The sequence below is a fragment of the Falco cherrug genome, chromosome 3 (assembly GCF_023634085.1).
Source record: "Falco cherrug isolate bFalChe1 chromosome 3, bFalChe1.pri, whole genome shotgun sequence".
Classification (NCBI taxonomy): Eukaryota; Metazoa; Chordata; class Aves; order Falconiformes; family Falconidae; genus Falco; species Falco cherrug.
The window spans coordinates 78542593-78568783 of NC_073699.1; the positions used below are offsets into that span (position 1 = coordinate 78542593).

Consider the following 26191-nt stretch of genomic DNA (forward strand, 5'->3'; position numbering starts at 1 on the left):
TGCTGGGCTACGTGGCCTTCAAGTCTCTCCACACACTGGAAGGTCCCAGGTCCCTCCTTTGAAGCAGCACCCTCCTGCGCTAACTGCTGCCCCAGGCCCTGGTGGCAGCACCCCCCAGGGCTGCCCTGTGCAGGAGCGGGGAGCAGCTGCTGTTACCCCAGCCCTGCCCACTCCTCATCAGCAGTTCTCATGGGAACTACTGGCTCCTGCCAGGTCTTGGCACTTCCCTGGGGTTTCCCTGGCTCAGGAAAACCCCTTGAATACTACAATGATGTTGGGCTGTGGAATGTGGCTGCAGCAGCACTCATCGCCTTGGCAATCCCCTAAACCATTTGGTACTAGCTTCTGTAGATGGCTGCCACAGTTATCCCCAGCTTCTATGCAAGAAAGAACCACAACATACCTGTACTTTGCCACAAGCATAAAAGCTTATATAAACCAATCCATTTGGGCCTGTTTTCAGTGCTTGCTCCCAACATTTTTTAAAAGCATTTGAATGACCAAATAAAACACAAATAGGGGATTTGATCAGTGACATGGGTCAAACCTACTAAGATTGAACATGAATTTGTGCAGTACTTGCTTAAACTTACAGATGTCTAGCTGGTCAATTCCAAATGGATTTGCCTGCAGAAAAGATGCTGGGAATGTTCACAGACACTTACAAGACCAAACATACATGCCACCTTTATGTATCCACATGCAGTCGTCAGCAAAGTTAGCACTTGTCAACTTCAGAGCAACTAGCCTTCTGTATGTACTCTAGTTCCCTGTCTAGCAGTTCCAACAACTTTCTTGTGGTTACTTTTAACCTAGATCACTTTGAAAATCTACCCCATGACAAATGGTTGTGTTTCTTTGCAATGCAACTGGGCACCAAGCTGTCAAAACAGCCCAGGAACAGCTGGTTGGAAGTGTCTGATGCAGACTTGTCACCAAAGCCAATGCATTATGGAAGAACTAACTTTTAGATAACCAAGAATTAGTGAGGAAGGGGAAAATGCTGTGGACATCTTTTGAAGACTGAGCTGTCAAGATTATTTTAGAGATGCCCAAGTCTACTGGAGGGGGATATGGCCCTTAGGAGTATGCTCTGAGGAGCTGACCTAGCCTACACACAGCTGTATTTCCAAATAAATTGATGTAACATTTTTTACCACAAAAAAGCCTTGATAACCATTTGCTTGAGTTCAAGTGCTCCTCACAGCTGCCTGTAGCAAAGTAATTTGGAATTCTCTCTCACACAGACCTACGCCATGAAGCTCTATGGGCTAGCTGCTTAGGTATTTCCCAGAAGGGGCAGGAACGCTATACGTGCACCTCACAAACCTAGCGAATTTCCAACTCTGATACCAAAACTTGAAAACAGTTTGAAGATTTTCACATGGAGAAACATGCCCAATACTTGCAGTTTGGAACAAAGCTAGGAGGAAATTTAAAACAGTGGGAAGAATCACATTTCCCTCAGCAGATTCAGCCCTAAAGTGGCTGACCCACAGTGACATAGCAAGCTTTTGGCACATTCAGAAAGAGCAAATGTTCTCCCAGGTTTTAGATCAATACATTCACCACAAGCTCATCCCTCCTCTCCAAACATGGCCTTTTGGTACTTGCTGCATTCTCAAAAGTATATGCTTTCTTCTGACACAACAATTCCTTAAATACTACTTTATGATAGAAAAAGCATTGTGTTACCTAATAACAATCCATACAATAGGTTTCCCTTCCACAAAGCTGCTTTAATCTCATTAAAAAGTATCTGGCTCACAATGTAAGACTCCAATACAAACAGCATGCATTTGGAACAAGTAGTAGGAAGGGGAGAAACAGGCGAGTCTCTCAATTTCCATACTCCCCCTATAATCACCATATTTTCTCTTCTCTGACTTAAAAAACACAAGTAGCACAGCCCTAAACCAGAAACATACAACACATCCAAGAAAAAAGAAAAAATTAACCATTTCTGTCTCTCCAGTATTGATATTACTATAAATTACAGCAAGAACTAATTTATTTTCAACATGAGATTAACCGCTATTACACCACAATAACATAACTGATCTTTACCTCAGAGCTGTAGCTATTCATCCTTCCAGTTTCATTCATTACCAGCAAATGTCTCACATAGCTCACACACTCCAGCGAGAGCTAGCTACAATCAAAAACTCTGAAATAGAGCTTTGTGCTTCATGTTTTATTCATGGCGGTTTTGTTTGCCAATTAATTTGAAAGCAATTCTTACAGTGGGAGGAGTAGCTTTGCTTGGTTAAGCTGCCATCTTGTAGTACACAGTAAAATGACAGAGGCAAACCCCTTCTGTAAGAAAAAAAAAAAAAAAAAAGGCAGCATAAAACCAACTGTATTTTCCCAAGCATCAAGGTCTTCAGTGCTACTCAAACCTCACCATCTATACACTGGTGTAACTTTACCAGCCCTGCAGGGATGATGTCATGTTCTCCAACAGTGCGTCAGTGAAATAAGAAACAAGTCCTTTCAACATGCAAAAAGGCCCAAACTTTTTGTTTGGTTTCCACAGAATCATAGAATCATTCAGGATGCAAAAGACCTTTGAGATCATCAAGTCCAAGTCAACCACTAAACCATGCCTCTAAGTGCCACATCTACAGGTCTTTTAAATACCTCCAGGGGTGGTGATTCAACCAGAAGCCTGTTCCAATGCTTGACTACCCTCTCAGTGAAGAAATTTTGCCTAACGCCCAATCTAAACCTCCCCTGGAGCAACTGGAGGCTGTGTCCTCTACTATCACTTGTTACTTGGAAGATGACACTGACACACATCTGCCTACAAGCTCCTTTCAGGGAGTTGTTGAGAGCAGGAAGGTGTCTGAGCCTCCTCTCTTTCTGCAGACTAAACAACTAAACAGTTCCCTCAGCTGCTCTTCATCAGACTCGTGCTCCAGACCCTTCACCAGCTCCATTGCCCATCTCTGGACACACTCCAGCACCTCTGCATCCCTCCTGAAGTGAGAGGCCCAAAACTGAACACAGGATTTGAGGTGCGGCCTCACCAGTGCTGAGTATAGGGGGGCAACCACTGCCCTGGTCCTGCTGGCCACACTTTCTGATACAAGCCAGGGTGCTGTTGGCTGCCTTGGCCACCTGGGCACACTGCTGGCCCATGCTCAGCCAGCCATCAACCAGCACTCCCAGGTCCTTTCCCACCAGGCAGCTTTCCAGCCGCTCTTCCCCAGGCCTGTAGCGCTGCGTGGGGTGGTTGTGCCCCAGGTGCAGGACCCAGCAATTCTCCCTGTTGAACTTCATACAACTGGCCTCAGCCCATCAGTCCAGCCTGTCCAGATCCCTCTGCAGAGCCTTCCTGCCCTCCAGCAGATCAACACTCCCCCTGAACTTGGCATCATCTGCAAAAATACTAAGGGTGCATTCAATTCCGTTTTCCAGATTGTCGATAAAGATATTAAACAGGACTGGCTCTAACACTGAGCCCTGGGGAACACCACTGGTTACCAGCTGCCAGCTGGATGTAACTCCATTCACCACCGGTCTTTGGGCTTGGCCACCCAGCCAGATTTTTACCCAATTTTTTTTCAGTGCTCAAACCCTCCCCTGTTGATAAGGTAGACCTTCTCAATTTCAAACAGGGGGAAGGAAGGTGGGGGTAAGACTGAGTTATGGGGGATGTATTGAAAAGGCACTCAGTGAAAGAAGAAAGAGTTTTGAAATTCTCCACAGGTGCTTTGCTATTGTAGTTGGTTGCTGCAAAGCCATGGCAACCCCAGGGACTTTGCGGCATCCCTGTGGCCATGGAGACTCACACTTCTGCCTCCAGTCCCACTGGATGACCTTTCACTTCCTGGAACAAAAAATAAATTTGAAATAAAAAAAAACCACCAACTAAAAAAAAAAAAAAAAAAAAAAAAAGCAAGAGGCAACATTCAAGCCCATCCTGGCAGTAGTCCAAAGGAAAAAACCCAAACAAAACACAAGCCAACAACAAAGATCCACAGACTGGAAAACTGCTGACAACCTAAGTAGTAGGAAGTTTCTGATGATCCAAAAGCCATTGTGAAGCCCAAATAAAAGAAAACAACAGCTATGGCTGTTCAGCTTGGCCAGGCAAGGAATAGCTGACTCAATCATCCTAAAACAGGAGAGGAATGCACCTTTTTGTCATGCATAAAGAAGGTTCAAAGTAGGAAATTAAAAATACACTTTCCCCCTCCACATAAAAAAAACCCAACCAACCAAACAAACAAAAAAACCCAACAAAAAAGAAAACACTTTATCTAAGCATTAATTCAGTGCAAAGAGCAACTACACATGAGAAAACACTCCTACCCTTTCTTCCTTTTTTGAAAATGATACTTTAATTTCTACAACAGCAGTATTTCAGTTTGGAGTTTTTGTGTCCTTTTTTTCAGAAGCAGTTCATTGCTTTTCACTGGTAGAGCAAACATCCTGCTAGCTTTCATGTTTAAATACATGCTTCAAACAGTTTTCAGGTTATTTGGTTTTAGACAGAGAAATAAGCCCCAGATGTTTCACCAAGAAGGTTTTCCACCAGCAAATTCACGGCTCTTCCAGATGGCTCAGAGATCTATTAGTCTAAACTTGTTTTTTTCTACATGACAGCCATGAATATTTTCTTTCCAACAAATTTCTTATAGGATTATTACAAATGTATTCATGGTTTATGAGTGCAGACTGCACCAGATGGATTTAGGATCATTTAAAACTGGGAGCAGCAATGAAGTCTTCCTAGTCTTTGCATCTTTGAAGTATTTTACATATTGTCTGTCCTTGCTGTGCACAGTAAGGCAAGCAAAACTTGGCAGAATATAATTAAGAAAACACACAATCTGTATTTGCTATTACATGAAATAGGCCAAAGTGAGGGCTTGTTTCCATTTCTACAGGCCTTGTAAATTACTGTTTCAAGTGGACTGCCTTGCTATAGCTTTAATGATGTGAAGACCTATAAAATAACTTTTAAGTAATAAGATGTAGAACCCTTGATGGTCATGATTTTCCAGTAGCCAGTATGTCATGTGTGTCTCTGCTTTTCCTCATCAATAGGTAACTTTCCAATGTCTTACAGGCACTAACTGCTGCCCCTTTCTCCCCACCAGCACAGGGACTACCTACCTTTGCTAACACTGCCTCTGTACTGCAGTTACCAGCCATCTTCCCTTTCAAGTTTCTTACTGTGTTAACATGATCCAGTTAAACTATCAGCAAAGTGTTCCCAACATTCAGGCCTTAGAGCTCATACTTCTATTTCAGACCTGAGCAAAGGCTCACATACCCATCTAAGAAAAGTATGTTACTTCTCTTTGCCGCTTTGTCTCCTCCCCCCAGCCCCTCTGAAAGCAGCACAGGAATTCTAAGCAAGCAATGCTGGAAAGAAAAATCAGTATCACATGCTTTTTCTTAAAAAGGAAATTTGTCAGCTGCCATTTTGGGCAGCACTATACAGGACTGGGTTTGCAGGTTTATTTTACATGCTCTTGTCTGATTACTCTAAAGGCAACACTTACTACACCTCATAGATATACAGACACAATTCCCAAAGAAGATACTGGGATTCCACATGGCCACCTGTAGGGACAGACATATTCTGAGCACACAGACTGCTCAGATTGGAAAGAAAAGAAAAAAAAAAAAATAGGAAATACCAAGCAGAAAGAGGTGAAGGTCCTGATTTGTAGGGACCAAACAAAAGAGTAAGTGTCCTCTAGAATAACAGTCAGATCTCATCATAATCATGGTTATACACTGACTTCTCATCCTCATCGTAAGCCCAGCTCTTCTACAAATCTGCACACACAGTCACCTTCAACACCTCCTGCATCTCAGAGCAAAGTAGAAAACTCTGGCAACCTAGCTTACAAGGATTTGCTTAGAGTATGTAATTTTGTTCAGCTCTTAAGGCAGTTTGTTCTTGTCTCAATTAGCTGTTTTCCCTGAACATATTCAGAGAAGATAATCTTAAAAAAAAAAAAAAAATTAAAATAGATTAATTGTAAGAAGTTGTGCCATGAACTGCACTAGCAAAAAATATAAACATCTTGATTTTATGTTTATCGGGACACAAAACACTTTTAGTACAGAATGAAATCTATGATCTTTTCCAGTTAGACATAGTGTTTATGATATTAAATTGCATTATGTTTATAACAAGAAATTACACTGATGAGTAACTGCAAGCCCTCTGCACCAACAGAGAAGTTAATACACACAATTCATCTGTCCTGACTGCCCTTCAAGAACCACAAGAAAATATTGATTACTAGTGAATAAATACAGTCCTTCATTAGAAACAACTTATTAAATAATCAGGGTAGGGGGTTGCCAACAGCCTGAAGTATAGATCTGCAGTCAATTTCTACTATACTTTGTAATTGTTATGTAAGTGGTAACTTTGTCCTTTTGCTGGAGGGGAACCACAACACGTTCAGCATTGCATACAAAAGACAGCAATGCTGCGAGTACATGATAGACAGAAATCCTGAGAGTGAAGCTTTGCTATTTAAGCTTATGTAGGATCTCTCAACTCTAGCATTAGGCTCCCCCCATCAGCTTTGACAATGCTGGTTCTCCTGTCTGTAGTAGACCAGAGGAGCAAGAAAATCCTCCTATAGTGTTTGCAGTCTTGGTCACCACAGCCACTGGACCCTAAGTTTCAGGACCTTGCCTGGTGTTCATCTGCCTTCCTCCTACTGCTCCTTTGCTACACTCAACATAGAAACATGGGCTGCGACCACAGTCCCCCAAAAAGCCCCAACAGTGGAGGCTAGTGGGTCCTGGCACAGACAGTCCCTGTCCTAAAATCAACTCCAGCCTCACCACAGGCTGCCCAGGCAGAGGTGAGAGCAGCAACCACCTCAACCTCTGTTTAGGTGACAATCAAACTGCTACTGAGAAACTGTGCCAGGCTATAAAGACAGAGCCAGCAGCAAAGAGAAGATAGCCGACATGACAAGGATATAAGGCCACATCAAGCTAACTAACACCTACATTTTTGTTTGATGTGTTTTAATTCACATGAATTTTAGCAGACTCACTTCATACCTTGATTTTTGGTTTGAACACCTGATGTGGTCCCCTGCGACCACCTGTCAATTTGTACAGGAGAGCTGGTCAGAGGCCAGCCCGTGCCACAACCAGTGAGACCTTTGGCTCTTCTGGAGAACTAAAGCATCAGTGGATTAAAGTTTTCAGCCACTGGGCATATGAAGTAATTTTTTTTTATCCCTAGTACTGACATGGTCTAGATTTTAAAAGATATTCATGCACCTTAATGTCCCTGTAAGCTGTAGGGGGAGCAGGGTGCCCTCTAAGCAAAGACAACTGTCCAAGAGACGGTGACAGAAAAAGCTCTCAATCACTCAGTTTGGTGAGACACCAAACCAGAAAACTGAATCCGTAAAACAACAACACTTACATAGCTTTAGGGCACACAGGGTCACATTGCAGAAAGGCATTTAAAAGCACCTCAGCATATAAATGAAAACATAACACATCAGGGGCTAACCCAGGCATCCTTGCTTCCCTCCTGCTATAGCCTTGGTTGGAATTCAACATCAGGTGACACAAGTCACACTTGAGAACAGTGGTACATTTAGGAAAAAATATTCAAGAGATTATTTTCCCCAGTCACAGACCTTTTTGGTACACTATGATCATCTTCCAAAGAGTGGAATCACACCATTCAGTAATTCCCATTCCTGAAGGGTTAGCCCTGATTGCTTAACAACGGAGTCATGATAACAAACTTTCCTTTGACTAGAAAGGACATAGCGGTTGCCAAAACCTCAGCAGGATGCTATGAGAAGGGAATCTATATTCATCACTATCTATGGTTAAACTTTTGCTGAGAGTACTTTTGATTTACAAGCCACTCCACTGAGTTACCCTTAAATACATTAAGCTTCACATAGCTCTATAATTTTCAGTAACATTTCATTTGCTTGCAAACCTAAAACAGTATTAAAAAATGCAAAAAAAATCCATGCAAAGCCTATAGCAGTTGCTGGCTGGCTGTTATACAAGCCTAAATGACAGCTTGTGACAAAAAAGCCATTCCAATATCAAGTAGGGTGTATTTTTTTTTTCAAGGAAGGAGAAAAAGCAGAACTATCAAGTTCAACAAGCAAGTACAAACCGTGAGCTGTTTAGTCTTATATTATGAACACTGAATAATTTGACAGCATGATCAAAGCACATTAATGAAGCAGCAATAGACAATAAAATTACATAATCACAAGAAAAAACAGGATAAAGGATTTGCATCAGCTGTGCTCAAAAGGCACTAAGTGTCCATTCAGTAATCAAATAATATCTAAAATATGTTTGAAAGTACCACCTTCGTTTTGGATAATAAAACAATTACTGTAATTTACACAAGGAGAGTACTCTATAGAAACTTACTTCTTAAGCTGTTGCGTCACTACAAATAGCTCTTGGAAAAATAACGTTCAAGAGTCCAGCTGAGCTGCACATTAAGGCCATACTCATGGCCCACTAGTCCAGTGGATCCACTTCAGATGACTCAAACTTCCAAGCAAAATGCCTCCTCTGACCCATATCTAGAAAACCTCAGCAGCAACAGCTAAGCAAGTAGGAAAATGGCTTCCAAATGCCAGTCATCCATCACTGTGCTATGGAGACACACAGGAAAATAACAAAATTACTTATTTTAAGGTCTGGCCTAGAGTCAAAGTATTAGCTGGCACTCCGTCATCAAGAGCATAAAGAAAATATCCTCACCTCTGACAACAAACCCACTACACACTGGTTAAGTAAGAGTAAAATTAACTAAAATATTTTTGTGCTGAAAGCACCTTACACATTAAGAGTCTCTCACTACATAGGCCAACATGGTGTGTTCCTCCAACAACAAGTATTTTTTCAAGGAAATGTCTTCCCATCTTTCATTTTCTATGGTTTCTCCAAAAACATTGATGGTGACTCAAAAAATCTGTTCCAAAATCAAACAGTAAGATTAATGTGATATTTTTATTAAGGTTCCTATTTATGTGTTCCTTTTTTTACTTTTTTCCAATTTAGATGACTTAAATTACTATAGCAAAAACTTATACTATTTTTTTAAACTGAGTTCCTACTTATTAACACTATTCCAAATATTACTAGAAATCTAATAAGAAACATAATAGATAAAAGGCTCCTAAGCCCATTTTAAAAAGCACATCCCAAAGGCAAGTCTCTAACACCCTCCCTGTGTGAACTACCTAATTCAACATGCCAAAACTAGGGTGATCGCAGCCTGTGTCACTGTCAAACATCACCACTGTCCTGTACATTGTATTTGTATTTTAATACAAACATGGAATGGTCCACTTGCATTTAACAGTGACAGCCCTCTCCTGCGAGGTGAGAAATGGAGATACCGGTTCCTTCAGGCAAAGGAGGAGACTGAATATTGGCAAGAACTCTGTTTCCAAATCAACCGCTTAAGACAGTTTCTGTAAAACTTTTCATCCCAAAAATTTTTCAAACAAATGTCCAACTAACTACTTTCAAACCTGAGATTTACACTTGTGCAGTAAAACTGTATCCAAATGGACTATTTTTTTCTCTAACTGGGCATTTTACATTGAACTAATATATTAAAACCATAATTTAAATGTGTAATCTAAGATACATTAAAAAGACACTGTTTTCCTCAGCAAATTTAGACACATGCTGCTGTAACACTGATGAGACTAAGTATCACTTTTCCTCCAGGCTAATGAAATAGCTGGACACCAATTCATTCGTGAAGTCAGTTATGAAAGTTTTCTCAGGGGCTGGTGCAAGTTTAACATTTACTTCAGGGAAGCTGGAAAGACTTAATTTTTTTGTTCTTTTTTTGTTCCAAGCAATAGACATACTACTTGAAACTTATTTTCACTTAGAGAAGCTTGAAGAATTTAAAGACAGCAAAGTAATTCCCCTGCCCCCAAATCATAAAATATCAGAGTAAGTATAAACGTGTTTTCTCCTGGACAAGAACAAAACAAGGCATCAATAAAGGCTTGCTCATTAGCCTTTGTTGTACAGGTTTGTTTCGTACAGGTTTAAGAGACTATGTGAAGGGCACAACACAACTCTCAAAGGAGAGCTGCATAAACAAAACGTTAACTCTAAAATCTGCCAGCAGCAACACTGGTATTTAAACTTCATGCCAATTTTGCCATTAAGAGACCTTCAGCTGAAGAGTTTCTCCTGGAATCCCAAATGCTACTCTCCTTCGCCCACCCACATGCTCCAGTGCCCAAAGAGCCAATGGTCCAGGCTCCAAACCTCTCATGTTTCTAGAAAGAAGCAATTGCTATTGCCCAAAAATTAATACAGGAAAGGGAACACTTATTTTGCATTCCCCATTCTGCCACAAATGTACATGTGCACCCAAGGGCAAGGTAGGCTTTGCCTTTGTTACAAGGGTTTTGTTCGGGTTTTTTTTTTTTGCACTAGACTAGTAGCTCCACCAGTTATATCCTTCTGTGTATAGGGGTTTCAACAAATTCAAACAGAAGCTCTTCATCTAATGACCTCAAAAAATTGCAAGTCAGCTTGATGCTACCCAGTGCAAGCATCTCTGCAATACATATTTCCCCAAATTTAATATGGCCATGAGTACACAAAGCTTTCAACATTAGGTTGCAACATACAACTTAAATGTAATTTCATTACCAGCTTATCTTTTCGTTAGCACTGCACGTTATGGCTGCACCCTTTTCATAGGTGGCCCTCCAGAAACTGCTTCTGAGAACCAAGAAATTACAATACTATTTCCAGGTTTAAAATAAGCACTTTTCTTGAACATGTACAGCCTTTCCCTAGGCAAGGTTTCTTCCACTGTTACCCAAGGTGGAAGAAAGGAGCAGGCCTGGTTACTCAAGACAGTTGTTCCATGCACAAAATACCCATCACCATAGTTTCATCCATCAAGACTAACAAAGTAGTTATCAATGACCAAAATCTGTCTTCTTCTGGAGGCTGACTCACAGCAACTCACAAACCACCATTACCTGTAAACTGAGCTTGCACCTTCTGCTACATTGCAGGCTGCAATACTGAATGAGAGATGGCACAAACACTGCTTTGCTATGCAGGCCTTTGTAATCACCCAAACACCTCAATATGTTTGTACAAGCGTTCTGTGGCTGGGGATTTGTGCTCACCTCCCTTCTCCACAACAAAAGCAAACTACACACAGTAATTAGCTTCTGATTAAGTAAACAGGTTTTCCCATTTCAAATAGTAGCTCATAAAGGTGAACTAATAAGAGCAACACTCAGGTCATTGCCCAGTGGTGACAGCTTTACAATCAAGCCAAAATTGGTTCCACCGCAGCAGCAAATATAAGAGTCAAATTCCCTGGTAGGACAGGTGCAAGGTTACACAACTATGCTGTTACGGACTTTGGTAAGAACGCTCATGCCAAATCACTCATAAACTTCCCCAAGCAGCCAAATAGAATTTCTCACAATAAATCCTATCAATATTTAACAGAGATACCTGAAAATAAACAAGGATTTCAGTTCCTAGATTCTTCTGCAAAATACCTTGGCATAACACCTATTCACACAGTTACAACCGACAAAGCACAGTCTACAAGAGATACTGAATTTGGCTAACAACCTGCTCATGATTGTATTCTTGTTTCTAGGCCAGGGAAACTTTATAGACCTTCACGCTTTTTATTTTTTTTCTTCTTGCATACAATCACCTCAACTCCATCAGCCTTTGGTTCTTTTAGCAATCTGCCTTCAGGAATAACTCAAATCATACAAATTATTAGTAACCACATGGAAATGCAGCATGGAAAGTCAGTCACTTTTCTTAAAAACTGTCAAACAGCCAGCTTGTTAAAAAATAACATGCAGGCACGAATTCAATATTAACCTCCTCTGACTGACATAGAGAACACACTTTGGTCTTGACTTGACTTATTTAGAAGTGGACAAATAGCCAACATGAGAGCACAAAGGTAGGTATAACATTGTTTTAATTTCGTCTATGTGTACACACAATAATCCAAGAAAGTAATATTTTTACAGTAATTGTTTGTAGTTTGTTTTCACTTCCCTGATTTTAACATCTAAACACAGTGATTGAGCACCTGGCAGCCTGCATCCCTTGCTGGTTCCTTCAGAAGAATTCACTGAGGAAAAAGGTTTTGAGGGTTTGGGGGTATAGGTGTGCGTGTGGTTTGTTTGGTTGTTTGCTTTTTTTTTTTTCCCCACTTGAATATTTCTCCAAACCATATTTTACAAGTTGGTGTTTAATTATCTCAGACATTTAGATTACTGGTTTTATTTCAAGAAATCTAATTTGGTGGATGAAGAACATGAGAGCATAATTTTAATCAATCTCCCTTGAGACTTCTTAAAATAACACTAGCTGATGACTACTCACGAGATAGCAAGCTATTCTCCCCTTGTCAGCTGAATATATCTTTCTGAAGTATTTGAGGGAATATCAGTGACAAACCGTAACAACATAAAGGAAGTAAATATAGCTCAGCTTACACGTCACTGAAAAATATTTCTAATCTCCTTTTTGTCACTCAGATCACACCTAGCAGTAATGATTTCCAAATGCTATGGTCTATTACCAATGACTTTCCCACAGAAGCAACATCAATCTAAAGAACAGTTTTAAAGCAAGGGCATTCTTTTAGCAGCCTACCAGAACTATCGAAGAACAATGCAATAAGTTACTTATTTGAAGTGTAACTATACTCGCCAACTTCATCAAGTTAAGGAGGTGCATTCTTCAAGCATAAAATCCTAGAAATCACCGGACAGCGTTCCACCTATTCCTTTGCCAACTTTTAATTATATCGTGTTACCAACAAACTGCCCAAGCAGCACACAGCTGACAGCATACAGCATGTCCGAGTAAAGCCTATTTCTAGCCTGCAGTTCAATCAGCACTCTTAAAATGGCCAAGATTAAAGCCCAAGGCAGCCATATTGCTGTATATCGGCCAATGCATTTACATGTTGAAACACGTTGAGAGAACGTGATGGTAAACTGGAGCCAACGTTGGGAGGAGCAGCACTAGACAGACATGTGCTAGTGGATGTCTTTACTGGCAGAGCATACACTGGCATCTTGCCTTCTTGATTGATAGCCCACAAAGGAAAACATTAAAACAAATGACAGTTTTAGTACAATTCCTTTCAATATAATTTAGTGTTCATGAAAGACGGACAACATTTTGGCAATCTTGGAGATCAATATCCTTTTACTTTCATTGACAGCTATTTAAGCGACTTAGCTTTGACAAAGCTAAAGCAGCCCACTTCAATCCCGCCCCGAAAATACTGCCAATAGGGAGACAACTCAGTCCTCACCTTGCATGCTCCCGAGCTTCTGTGCCAAGGCAGCAGTTACAGTACCTGTTTTAAAACAGCATTTGCAAGGATGCTTGTAAATACCTGTCTTTTGTAACACTGAAAAAAAGAAAAATATTTTTATGCTTCTTTCCATCAAGCAATATTTTTATATATGCAAGTGTTAACTTTTAATTAAAAATGTTAAACTCTCTCTGTCTTTTTAATATTCAGGAGTCGCATTTTCAAGGCTTTTTCCCTGCAACTATACAGACTTTTTAAAAAAAGTTAAAGAAAAAAATAATCTTGCTGCGTAACAGCCAGATTCAGACATAGGACCTATAGGACTTAATGTTTTGAGATTACCAAAACCAAGAAAAAAAGTGACACCACAAATGCTTATCCTCTAGGATATAGCTAAATGATCTATCAAACAGTAATGACTCTCATACACTAAAACTGGAGCTGAATGTTAATCAGTGATGTGAGGAAGCGTAAGGTTGTGTTTCATTACCAGTTTCCCAAGACTATTAATCTTTTTTGATACAGCTTACTAGCCTAAAGAGTATTGTCTTCCTCTTTGTAAGGGTGAGCATTAGGAGATGCTTCCTTCAGACCACTTGATAAAAGATAAAGACACAGACACGTACATGTTCTGAAGACTTCTAAGCTCAGCACACTTATAAGTTAAAGCACATCTAATTATAAAAGAATATCTGCATCCTGAGACAATTCTCTCCACTATCGTAAGCTTCCAGATTTCAAAATTACTACAGGTGGTCATTTCTCCAAAAGGCACTTTTTTGAGTGCTGATCATTTCTCTTCAGCAAGTGAAATAAAAGCACCAGAAAAACTGAACTCTGAGAATCTTAACAGTAAGTTCAGAAACTCAAAGATATGGGCATACCCTAGCCTTAGCATAAATTCATTCATAACTGGTGGCTTTTTTTTGTCCACATTTCAAAACCAAGCAAAAAAAGTCCTTTAAGAGGACAGGAACCCTAAAAGCATAACTCTGTAACGTCTGAACTGGAGCCTAGGTCTCAGAAACTATACTCCTTTAGCTTCTAAAAGATCAGGATCTTTGTCTAACACTGACCCGACAACATTCAGCTGCATCAGAAAAACGGCTCATTTTCCTTCTTAAGCCAAAATTCCATCTAGAAGAAGCTTCTTAACTGCAGTAACACATAAGGCAGAATAACCCACCATACAGCAGCTGAAACAATACTGCAGACGCTAACTTTTTCATTAGGCTATAAAAAGCAACAATTGATCTAAGCAAGAACATGTTATCATCTGCAAGGCAAGCATAACAAATCTAAATGCATTACTTTCAATAATGCAAGCTTGCTTCTGCTCAGAAGTGGGGAAAGGGGACACACGCAAACATAATGAGGAGTACTGCAATGTAAAATGAAAGCTGCATAAGACAGGAAGGGAATGCATGGGTCACAGGCAAACAAAACAGCAGATACTAAATCCAGAAAAGTTGCATTGCTTTCTGCCTTGTACAGCCACAAGAGAAAAAACATCTCATATGTTACAATCAAACCAGAACACAAAATTCACAGTAAAATGAGACTCCTTCAACTGTGACCAGCAATGATCACTGCAATACATTAATCATTTAGAATATTAAGACAGGTTAAATCAATCACGTCTGTCTGAAATAAAATACCATGTTTTACTTACACCCTGCTTTTCCACTTGTGAATAAAGCCTGCCTACCCTACTTGTGGTCACTGGAGAGTTACAGGCTTCTGCATTTATAATTCAAGCTTGAGTCAACTAGTAGCATGATACAGAATACTTGAAATAAAGAATAATGAAAACAAAAAAGAAACACATGTAAAGACTGAAAAGCAGAAATGGTATAATTTACCAGTACATTTTCTTCCTCAGGCACAGTTTTTCAAAAAACACCCATTTCCAAACCACATTGCAGTTTCGTATAAAGACACCTAAAAAAGAAGTTTTGATAAAACGTGTCTCATGAGGGAAGCTTTTAAAATTCAGAAGGCACTAACCTTAGGACAAACACACTTCCATAACCAGACACAGGTGAGCCTGCAGTTCACCTCCTTTCCTTGGAACTCACCACTATCAGGCCCTCAGTCCTTGCACCCTTTTGAAAGTGACCAAGTTTTTTTTTTAAAAAAAAAAAAACCAACACAAAACTACCTGTGAAATAGGGCAGCACAGATGAAACTCACTTTCAGAAATCTCCCCCTTCTTCCAAGGGTCACAGAAAACAACACCATTTCCTTTCTCCCCTTTGTTGGTCATTCCCTCTTCTCCAGCTACTCATTGCCTTCAATTGCTCAGGCCCTGCAGGATTGCTACAATTCTCAGGTGCAAAGAATGAAGCTCAACAGGTACCCTTAATTCTTTGCCTGCTAAACCTGGGAGGGTCTCCCCCACCAGAGACACGAAGACCTCCCATAAAGAAAGCAGAGGACTCAAGATTTTTGCAAGCCAACTCCCTCACAATGCTACAGATGAAGGAGAAAAAAACCCACAACTCTTTGTGTGCTGAGCCAAAGGTCACGTTCCAGGGACAGCTGCTGAAGTATGGTCATAAACAGAGGGTAGAGATGTAGCTCTTTCGATTTCTCCACTTCCCATAAAATGCCAAGTGTTTCCAAGTATTTGAAGTCTATTTATGTCTACCTACCCCAGAGCTAGAATGGGGTCATCACTGGTGCTTTAGAGAAAATTCAGAATTTTGTTTCTTTTTTTTTTTTTTTTGTTCCACCCTGACAAAAACCAGACATGAGTCCCCACTTGGTATTTCACTAGCACGGATGAGATTCCTGTTGGTTGCACACGCTGCTATTATACTCTTTCCTTGCAAACCTTGCTGTAAAATAACCTTGTAGTAATGAAATAAGAAAACAGACAGGATGGGCTTTTGCAACTAGCCTTACGTTGCGTGTGAGCCTTGGATGAGCAACCTAGCTGGCACAGCTATGACAGCTAGAGCTGCCTCCTCTGCCAACCCCCAAACGTGGTTCACAACAAACACTTTGAGCAGCCCCACCAGAGAGAGGCCAGGAACTTCATCTCCTTGCTGATAACAGAACCACCAAAAAAAGCTAGACAAAAAATCCCCAGGCAGCTCACCAGCAGCTGAAGCTGCTGCATGTGGCTGCAACAGTATATTTACAATCCTAAAGAAAATACTTATTTTCTCAATTTTACTTACAAAGGTTGAAGGGCTCATTAGTAAATCTGAGGTAACTAGCTTCAAAGAACAGTGCTGAAACGTCTCATATTTTATTTTTTAATTGATATTACTTATAGTTATGTTTTTTAATTGGCATAGACTGTAGTTTCTAAAAGAAGATAGCACAGAAACCAAGATGAAGGCATAACTTTCTTTCCTAAATAAGGAAACACATGGTATCTGTAAGTGCATTTTAATCCAACATAATCAGGCATGCTATGTACAAGAGGAAAATTAAATTGCTTTATCTGTATCAATAGAGTTAAAGCAATACAACTGGTTTACCTACACAAAGCACAAGATACAGCTAACTATTTGTGTGGCTGATGACCATACCGCTTCAAACCATACACACACCCCCACTGCTGCATGTAATAACATGCACCTGACTTGACTTTATATTTCAACTTATTTATGCAGCTTTTTCTCATGTTCCTGATATCAACAGTTATGTAAGATATGTGAGTAAACAGAAGGCAATGCCTGTCCAAATCATATTTTTCCAAGTATACATACTTTGCCTTAAAAGCCACTCTAGAACTAGAACTAAAAGGAGATGAAGCTGGTTTTCTAGTCGCCCCACTCTTTGCTATTCATCCTACTCGGCACTACCATGTAAAATCATGACCAAAAGATTAATAATAATACATTGCTCTTGTTTAGCTAGTGACTAGGCATCCTGGGATCAAAATTAGCAATTTTCCAGGACTTTGCATTTCAAATCAACATCACAAAACAGAGGGTCAGTTTAGCAATATGACTACTAAAGTCAAGTAGTCATGCTGAAAGTAAAGGAAAAGGTCTAAGCCTTTTTTTTTTTTTTTTCTTTTATAGCATTCTTAAAATGCTGGGGATGACAGAATTACTTCTTTTTAAGTGTTTGGAATTGGAAACTGCAATGCATTTTTTTAATATATATGTGTTAAGCTGATGACATGTGGAAAGTGAACTTTCAAGTCTCACTCACCTTTACTTCAATAGTTTCATATGCCAGGTGGTTGCAGATGTTTCTATGGAGCTGGGCCTACTAGAGAGCTCACTGCTACTTTTGTCCCAACTTGTTCCTCTGCTAAAAATATGTAACAACATTCCTTGCCATCTTACTAATAATTGTAATACAATATAAAGTTAATATAATGCAATCCAGGTGGTGTGGAAAGTGATGACAGAGACGTAGTAACTGGCACTCCTTCCTCTGAGCCAGTAATAAAGTAGTATCTTAGCACAGGGGTACAGCCTACTGAAGCACTGTTTACCAAAGAAGGTGTATAGACCCAGACCACTCAGTGTCACCAAAAAATATATGACACTGTTTGAAAGAGTAGAGGTACCTACATGTCCTGGCTGAATTCTGGTTAAAGAAGTGGACTGTAAAACTAAGTAGCATTATTATAGGTGATAATGTGATGGATGGGCAACTTACAGCCTGGCTGCCTTGCATACAGTTGTACAAGGGTTGTAATATTCATCCTCACAATCTGGTGAGCAAGATCAGAGAGAAAGAAGAGACTCTCATTTAGATCCCAATTACTGGCAAGACAGGACAGCTGTGCAAACACTGGAAAGAGAAAACTCTTCCTGAAAGTTTTTAGAACTCTTGTTCTTATTTAGGACAGCACAGGAAGAAGAGAAGATTGCAATGTGCCAGGTCTCACATCTTTGTCTGACCATTCCTGCACCAGCGAAGATATAGACTGAAATAATCTTAATCTCTTGCTCACTAGAGCCATTAGCAATCTTCATATAAAAATTTTGGAAGAATTTGAAATAAAGGGAGACATCTACAACTGGTTTTGAAAGAGAATGTCAATTTGCAACTGCAAGTATGAACCTGGGGTACGATAACTAACTTCTTTCTATTCATCTCCTTTGTTTGATTACAGACCTCCAGTAAACACATGGTGATGCAAGTTTCCAGAGGCTGCATCTAACCAATCTGTAATTTCAAAATGTAGCGGTACCCTGAGAACTACCACCAGGCTCACTCCCATCATTCTTGACACTGAGCTCTAGAAAGACTCTTGACCTATGAGCCACCAAACTGAGAGACTTGCAAGAGAGAAGCATCAGATTCAGGAATTAGATGTCTGGGATAGGTCTGTTCCTCTGCTTTTTCAATACAGCTTTTAAGCCTAGATCAAACAACTGAACTGAACTATAGCTTGCCTGAACTATAACATGTCAGAAGAACATTGCAAGAACTTCAAAGTCCTCTTAGGTTAAACTGCCGGAGATAAAGCCTAGCATTTGACAGTTATTTTGTATCTGCTGCACGGTATCCCCGCTCCTTTGAAGGCCCACACCACAGAAGACAGTAAGCTGCTGGAGACTGGGCACCTTTTCACAGTTGTGCTTTCGGGCGGACATTGCACTCCCACAGAACCACTGTGTTTCACACAGGACTGATGCAGTTTGTGCTTTCAAGCCAGAAGACAGAGCTGGATCCTATTCCCTCTGTCCTCCTCAATACTTCCCTGGAAAATTCAAGCACACACAGCCACTACAGGGGCAATCTCTTGAAGCATGGGATTTTGTCAGCTCCAGAAATACTTGGCTGGATCCAGAACACTTTGGAAACAACCATTGTATTAAATCCCCCCTTCTCTCAAAGAATGAGAAAGAGGCCTGATATCCACATGCCTCAGGGAAAATATGAAAGACCTAGACATCTTGACAGCCCTCAACTGAAATATTCTCCAGTCCTCAGCAGCAACACTTGCAGAAGATTTCCCTGCCTGTGGGTTCATTTTCACTGGAACAATGATGATGTTCTAGTTTCCATCTTCTGTTCTTGAGGTCCCATGAAGAGCATAACAACTAACCCAAAAGTACTCTCTCCAGAGAATGATTGCTCTACTTACTGCTACCTCCAGCAGGATCAGGATCCAAACCACCCTCTATTCTGCCTAGCCTCTGTGCACCAAGGCATTTCTTAATGCCACTGTGTTTCAAGGAAACCCAGGGAAAAGAAGCCAGCTGGTAGGTTTTTCGCTCTCAGAAAACCTGAAGTTGATGCCAGGATATAGCCTGGCACCGAGTTCAATCCCAGAGCTGAGCTCCATGCCAGGACACAACCCAGTGGAACAGCCCCTGCTATCAGTTTATATCACACCATGACCCAGTGTCAGCCCTGGCTTTAATCTAGGGCTAAATCACAGCAGCTGAAGATGGAAATCTGGATGGTTTCTTTATGAATGAAACTCCCAAATCCCTCTAGTGCTCATTGGATTTATTTGCTTATACCACTGGTTTTTTGAATGACACTGTTCCCAATTACAAATTCTTGGAAGAGATTTAAACACAGAAGTTGCCTCCAGTTTTCTCAGAGGGAACAGGAGGTCAAAACAATTACCCTTATATACTGTATCTCCCCTTTCCACCATGACCACCGGTATACCATACACACTGTGAGATATTTTTTTTTTTGTTTTCCATTATTACACAAAGTATTTCAATTACATTTTCTTAATAAATTAGACTGCATGATTTCCTATATTACTGTAAACATGTTTTTCTTACAGAGCTGCCCCAACACTCAACAGTGCTGTGGGATGTGAAAACAGAATATGGCAACATACTCAGCTTGCTGTAATTATATGAGTAAGTTATAATTGAAGAAGACCTCTAAAAAAAGCACAGCACTTGACATCGACCATATATATATCTCCACTCTCCTGAACGACCCTGTGTCAGCAAGTCATAAGTATCAAGTAACTCAAAGCAATTCAAAACCAACAAACCCAAACTACCAAATTAGATTCAAAGCGTATTTATTGGCACTGGGCCTGAGCCACAAATTTAGATCTAGTTCTGAATTTTCCCAAAGTTCACAACAATGGGCAAAAAGGACGTCTGAATTCAGATTCCAGATTAGAGCTAGTTCTTGTTCATACAACAGACAGTAAGAGACCTAAAATCCTCAGAAACAAAGCTGTAAAAGCCAAATCCAAAATGGCACCTTGTGTAGTCAAATCAATGTAAGCAACCCACTAAAGTTCTGCAACATGGCTTAGGTACTCAGCAATAATTTGTAAGTGTGGCTAAAAATACCATAACAGAATTTGTGGTACTTCATTGCATCGGCAACTAAGATGATGTGTCATCATCCAGCACCAAGGTACCTGAAACCACAGGGGATACCAAGGCAGGCATTCCTGATGGCAGCGCCCTGCCCCATAGGGTTCAGTTCAGCACGTGTGTACCAGGCATACCTGCCACACACACAAGGCAGAAATGAGCACAACAGGGTACAGCAAGGTGCTGCATCCAGAGATACAGCTGTAGGGAGAGTTGTGTGCACAGAAAGAGGGGGGGGAGAGGGGGGGGTGTAGATGAGGGAGGAGGTAACAATTAGGCACCTAATTCCAAGCAAAGAAAGGATTGCAGAACCTTGTCAGTCTTCCAGAGCAACCAGTTTAGGTGCTCCACGTGATCCAGATACTCAATGTATTCAGCATGGTAAAGACCATCCTAGCCAGTGTTCATGGAATTCAGTCACCTAACTTCACAGCGCTCCCCCACAAAGATCTAAAAACAGTGCCACTCAGAAGACTTCATAGATCTAGACTTGCATCCAGACTCCAGTACACTTATAAGTTTCAAGAGAAGTAGTAGTAAAACTAACCTATGAAATCAAGAGTTATATTTCCAAAGAACCAGACTAAAGAAATGCTGCCCTTTGGAGTCATACTATAACATTTGTGGGTTACAAAAAGGCTACTAATGACATACCGTGACAGGTCACAAAGCATTTTTCATTTGAGTTTTAAATGGTTTTCTTAATAATTGTTTATAATACGTAACTTACAATGACTTGTAATATACAAGTCATTTTATTAACTACAGAAACACCATTGTCACTACAAATTTCAACTCAGCAATGGCGAAATCTGACACCCACTGAAGTGAGCTGGATTCCCACTACTGACTTCACTCTCTCCAGTACATCCCACAGCAATACATTGTCTAAGAGATGTACAAACCAGGCAGTGATTTGAAGGCAGCAAGCTGGCACATCTGTCCAGAGAATATGTGAATATTCATCCAAGTCAAAAGATGGTAACATAAAAACTGGTGAAAGAAAACTAGCACTGATCATTTGAACATGCTAGCAAGAAAGCCAATAAGATTTCAGGAATGATTTAGACATCAGCATTAGGAGTTTACACCTCAAATACATTTTAAGTCTGTTTCAAAATATTTTGCTCTAGTCACATAATATAGATACTAAATGGACCATCAATCCATTAGCTCACTAATTTTCAAAGGTAATCAGTCAAGCCCCAAACGTGTCAACATGAACTGACACCTGAATTTCAACCTACACCCTGCTTTGATAGCTGCATTCCTCTGAGCTCACAGTGTATCCTGATCTCTGGAAGAAATGGAGCAAAATCATTCTCAGTCAACAAATGTGGTGATCTTCTAGAGACCAAGTCAATATCGTCTTGAGGAAAAGCTGCAGAAAGAATATCCCCACCTCCAAAAAAGAAAATGGAAAGCCTGTCCTTAAAAAGTGACACAACTCAATTGGCTCTACAAAATCACAAAGATGTACTGCCAAACACAAAGGTAGCACTAACTGCAAGCGCACACGAAGAACTAAGCTTTCAGTATAACTACTAAAGGTAAACAAATCTCATCAACATTCCCCCCACACACACCCTTTCTTCTTCTGTAGAAGCTAAGAGAAGACCAAGAGATAAAATTAAGGCATTCTAGAAACAAAAGGCCCTGGTTCTGTAAAACAAATGTAACTGTAATAATGTACGGAGATTTCAATGAGCCTTCCCACATGACTGCAACAGCAGAAACAAAATGTTTGCAAGAGTCATAACCTCAGATTAACAAGTCACTGGGCCAGGACCTGCCTTTAGCAGAGTAGCTCTTTCAATAGCTAGGTTTACAGCACCTCTAGAGACAGGCCATCTTTCATCCAAAGTCTCCAAATCCAGTTCCCAAATGTTAATTAAGCTTGAGAAACATGCCGCACGCTGAAATGCAGGGCAAGAGTTAAACGTATAGAAGTGGACATGGATTTTGGGTGATTCCTAAGATACTAAACTGTGGGGAGGTTTTGGTTAGTATACGGTTAAAAAAAAAATATGCCAAGACAGTATTGAACTCAAAGTAAACACAAAGCACAACATAGTCAAACATCCTTGAAAATTAGGTTGAATTAAGTGTAAATCCAGATTTTACACTATTTTTTTATTTACTTCATTAGGTGTCAGAATTCATCCTGCTTTTCCCTTAATTAGCTCTGACTCCTAAAAAAAGCCTCCCTTGAAAACAATGGGACCAGCCTCTGAATTGGGGACGACTGAGCACATGAAAACAGAATTGACCCAGCACACCAAGAGCTTCCAAAGGTTTTGTGCGTTAGGCAGAGCTCTGTTTGCTGGATGCTGTATCCTTGGCAACTATTATGTGAGGAACCGTTCTACAAATGCAAAAATTCTGTCTGCTCCAAGAGCTTTTCTCTAAAATACTTTAATGGGGTTTTGGATATCCTTAAATCGAAGGGCACACACAGCCCTTTGTCATCTTCCTGCAAGCTCCCAAGAACAAGTGATGGTGAAGAGAGTATTTTCCTCCCACTTCACCAATGAGCAGAGAAAAGTTTTACAACCTTTACTTTGTTTTCTTCTGGGAAGGAAAAAAGAAGTGGGCATTTTTTCCTTTTTTCTTCGGTGCACTCTGCAGAACTAATGTGCAGATACAAGATAATAATGAAAAGACATTATTATTATGTCAATCAATGGCATTGCTTTGAAAACTGAAAATTCAGGGATCATGCCCAGCTGCCTGACTTCAAGGGCAGAACTACATATGCCAGCATATGTATTTGAAGAAGTATGCAAGAAGAGATAGTTAAGATTTGACAAGGGCCACGGCAGTAACACGCTGCAGCTCTTCGCAAGAGGGACCAGCAGTACCAATTGTTCCAAGGGCAGCAGACGCACAGCTATTTTTACCAAAGCCCTGGCTGTAACTGCCTAGCTCATTAAACCTTACCACAGCAAAGGATCCCGCCTGCGCGACCCTGATCCTCACAGCTCGGCTGCCCTCAAACAGCACGTTTCTTCCTCGGTATCCCCAGATATCCAGACATTGCTAGCAAGGGTCGGGCACGTAGTATTTGACACCCTGCTAGGGCTTTGGTTTGGTGGGGTTTTGTTGGGTTTTTTTTTTTCCTCTCCCGAGGAAAACGAACAGCAGCTACAGCTAAAGCAGAGGCAGTAGCTGCCCTTCAGGGCAGTTTGGGAACAGACGGGGGCGACGGGGGTCCCCCTCCGGCGCGCCCCCGGCCTCTCCCCAGGACTCAGGGAGACGCCGATGCTGCCGGGCCGGGGGGGCAGCGCCGGCGGAGCACGGGAGCCGGCGGCCCCGACGCCGCGGTGCAGCCCCTCGGCCGGGCGCGGAGCCCAGGCGCTGCCCGCCGCCTCTCGGCCTGTCCGCCCCGCCGCCGGGCTCCCGCGGGGAGGCCGCTGTCCTCAGCCCAGTGCCCCCCACCCCCAGCCCCCAGCCCCCGGTACCTTCTGCGGGGCGCGGAGGAGGCGGTGCACCCCGGCCAGCTGGGTGGCGAGCGGGATGTCCTCCCGGAAGGTGTACAGCGGCGGCCGGGTGGGCTCGGGGAAGTTGGTGCTGTTGAAGGGGTCGGTGTCATCCAGCAGCTGCACCCTGCACACCAGCGTGGCCATGGCGCGGCCATCCACCGCCGCGGCCGGGCGCGGCGGGGGCGCGGGCGGGGCAGCGGGCACCCCCGAGTCACCGGCACCCCCGAGTCACCGGCACCAAGGTGCTGCGTGCAGGCGGGCCGCCGGCTGCGAGCGGCACTCCCCTCCCAGCCGCAGCCCCCTCGGCGCAGGCTGGCCGGCCGGCAGCCTCCCGGCTCCCCAAGCGAGCGCCGGCCGCCTCACAGCCGCCGCGCCTCCGGGAGGCGGCCCATGGCCCCTTCCCCGCCGGGATCCACGAGTACGGGAGCGCTTCAGGCCGAGAAAGGAGGCGGCGCCGGAGCCGCAGGGCGCGGGCAGAGCGGCAGCAGCGGCGGCAGCGGCAGCAGCAGGAGCAGCTCCCCCATGCCCGGCCGCTGCGCGCCGAGCGGACAGCGGGACTGCCGCGGCCGGCACAGCAGCCCAGCAGCGCCGGGCAGAGGGCGGCCAGCGCCCCCCCGCGGCCACCGTCGGCGCCGCCCTCAAGGGCGCCCGGGCGGCCCCCTCCTCCCCCCGGCCTGAGGAGACGTCCTGAACCGGGCGGCAAGGGGAGCCCGCCCGGAATCCCCCGCCTCCGCCCGCCGCGTGGAGGGGGAAGAGCAAGCGAGCAGGGCCGCTAGCCTCTCCCGCTGCGGCAGGGGGGATGGGGCAGGCAGCAGGGACCCTCCCCCTGCACCTCTCCCCTCTCGGGGCTGGGGGACGTTCGCTGCAGGGCGGGACAACGGCTGCCGCCCGGGGCACCGCGCCCCGCCACGGCCCTTCTGGCGGGAGCGGGCGGAGAGGGGCGGCGGGCGGGGGGCGGCCAGGGCCGGCCCAGCCCGTCACAGTGCGGCGGGGGCACAGCGCCGTGCCCGCCGCCGGCGCGCGGGTACTGAGCTTCGTCCTGCTGTCACACACGTCCCGAGTGTCCTTAATCTTCAGTAGCATATTTATCCAGTTGAAAAAGGAAGCTGTAGATAATACCTGCTTCAAAAATTTTATTTATTTACTTATTTATTTACTTATTTATTAGAAACTGACTTGAAGCCTGAGTATGCGACCAAGATCGTTGGGTGGGTTGCTCTGTAGTTGTGCAAAACCCTCTTTGCCATGAGGGCTGTACGTAGCGTACGGCCTGGGCGGGCTCCCCGGTCCCAGCAGGACTGAGCCCTGCACCTCGCCTGTCCTCTCGCCTCAGGCCTGCCCTGTCCCTGTCATGGGGGAAGGCAGGGACGCGGTGCTGGGCACCGGGACAGGCACGGAGCATGGCATCCCGCTCTTCCAGCTGAATCTGTGCTGTGTTGCCAATTCTGCAACCTCATCTGTGCGGATCAGGGGTGCACGTGCCCTGGTCTTCACCTTTGGGGCATGGGACACAGGAGAAGGACTGTGAAATAAATCACAGGTGAAATCCAGAGAAAGAAGGGTCTTGCCGTCCTGGGGGAAGGGCTATATTTGCACAGGCTGAGCATCTACCCAAAAGGATGCACCATACTTTATGGATGTGGTTCGTAACTGCCAATCCTTTTGTCCTTCACAGAGAGGGCTGTGCGACAAAAGCTGTAGCACTGTGAGAAACGGGGGATTTATCACAGAAATGTGTCTTAAGCAAGAAAGCATGACCTCTAGATCATAGTGTTTGCATGAAGCAACTGTTTCCTCCCAAAATGATTATTGGTTTGGGAGTATTTGTCAGCACTGGGACAAAAGGGGATTTCTGTCCACATGTGGTCTGTTCTTTTTTTTTTTTTTTTTTCTGTTATTCTCAGGACTAATTTGTCATGATTCAATTTTCCCAGCAGTTATGGATATTTTCAGAAAAAAAACATCTAGCATAAAGACTGCTAAAATCAAGAAGGATTTTAAAACCCAGAAGCTATCTTGCCATTTCAGATACTTCACTGCCCATGTTTTATCCACTTCTTTTTTACTTTTCCCACACC

The 26191-nt window shown here is 42.7% G+C and overlaps 1 protein-coding gene across 4 annotated transcripts in view; it reads right to left on the reverse strand.

Annotated features, from left to right (window-relative positions):
• Positions 1 to 24657, reverse strand: part of FHOD3 (formin homology 2 domain containing 3) — a 415647-nt gene extending 390990 nt beyond the window's left edge. For all 4 annotated transcript variants that reach the window (XM_055705739.1, XM_055705737.1, XM_055705738.1 and 1 more), the window contains exon 1: positions 24093 to 24657. In XM_055705739.1, coding sequence (XP_055561714.1) covers positions 24093 to 24257 — 165 coding nt within the window. In that variant the 5' untranslated portion in view covers positions 24258 to 24657. The remainder of the gene's footprint in view (positions 1 to 24092) is intronic.
• Positions 24658 to 26191: the final 1534 nt, after the last annotated feature.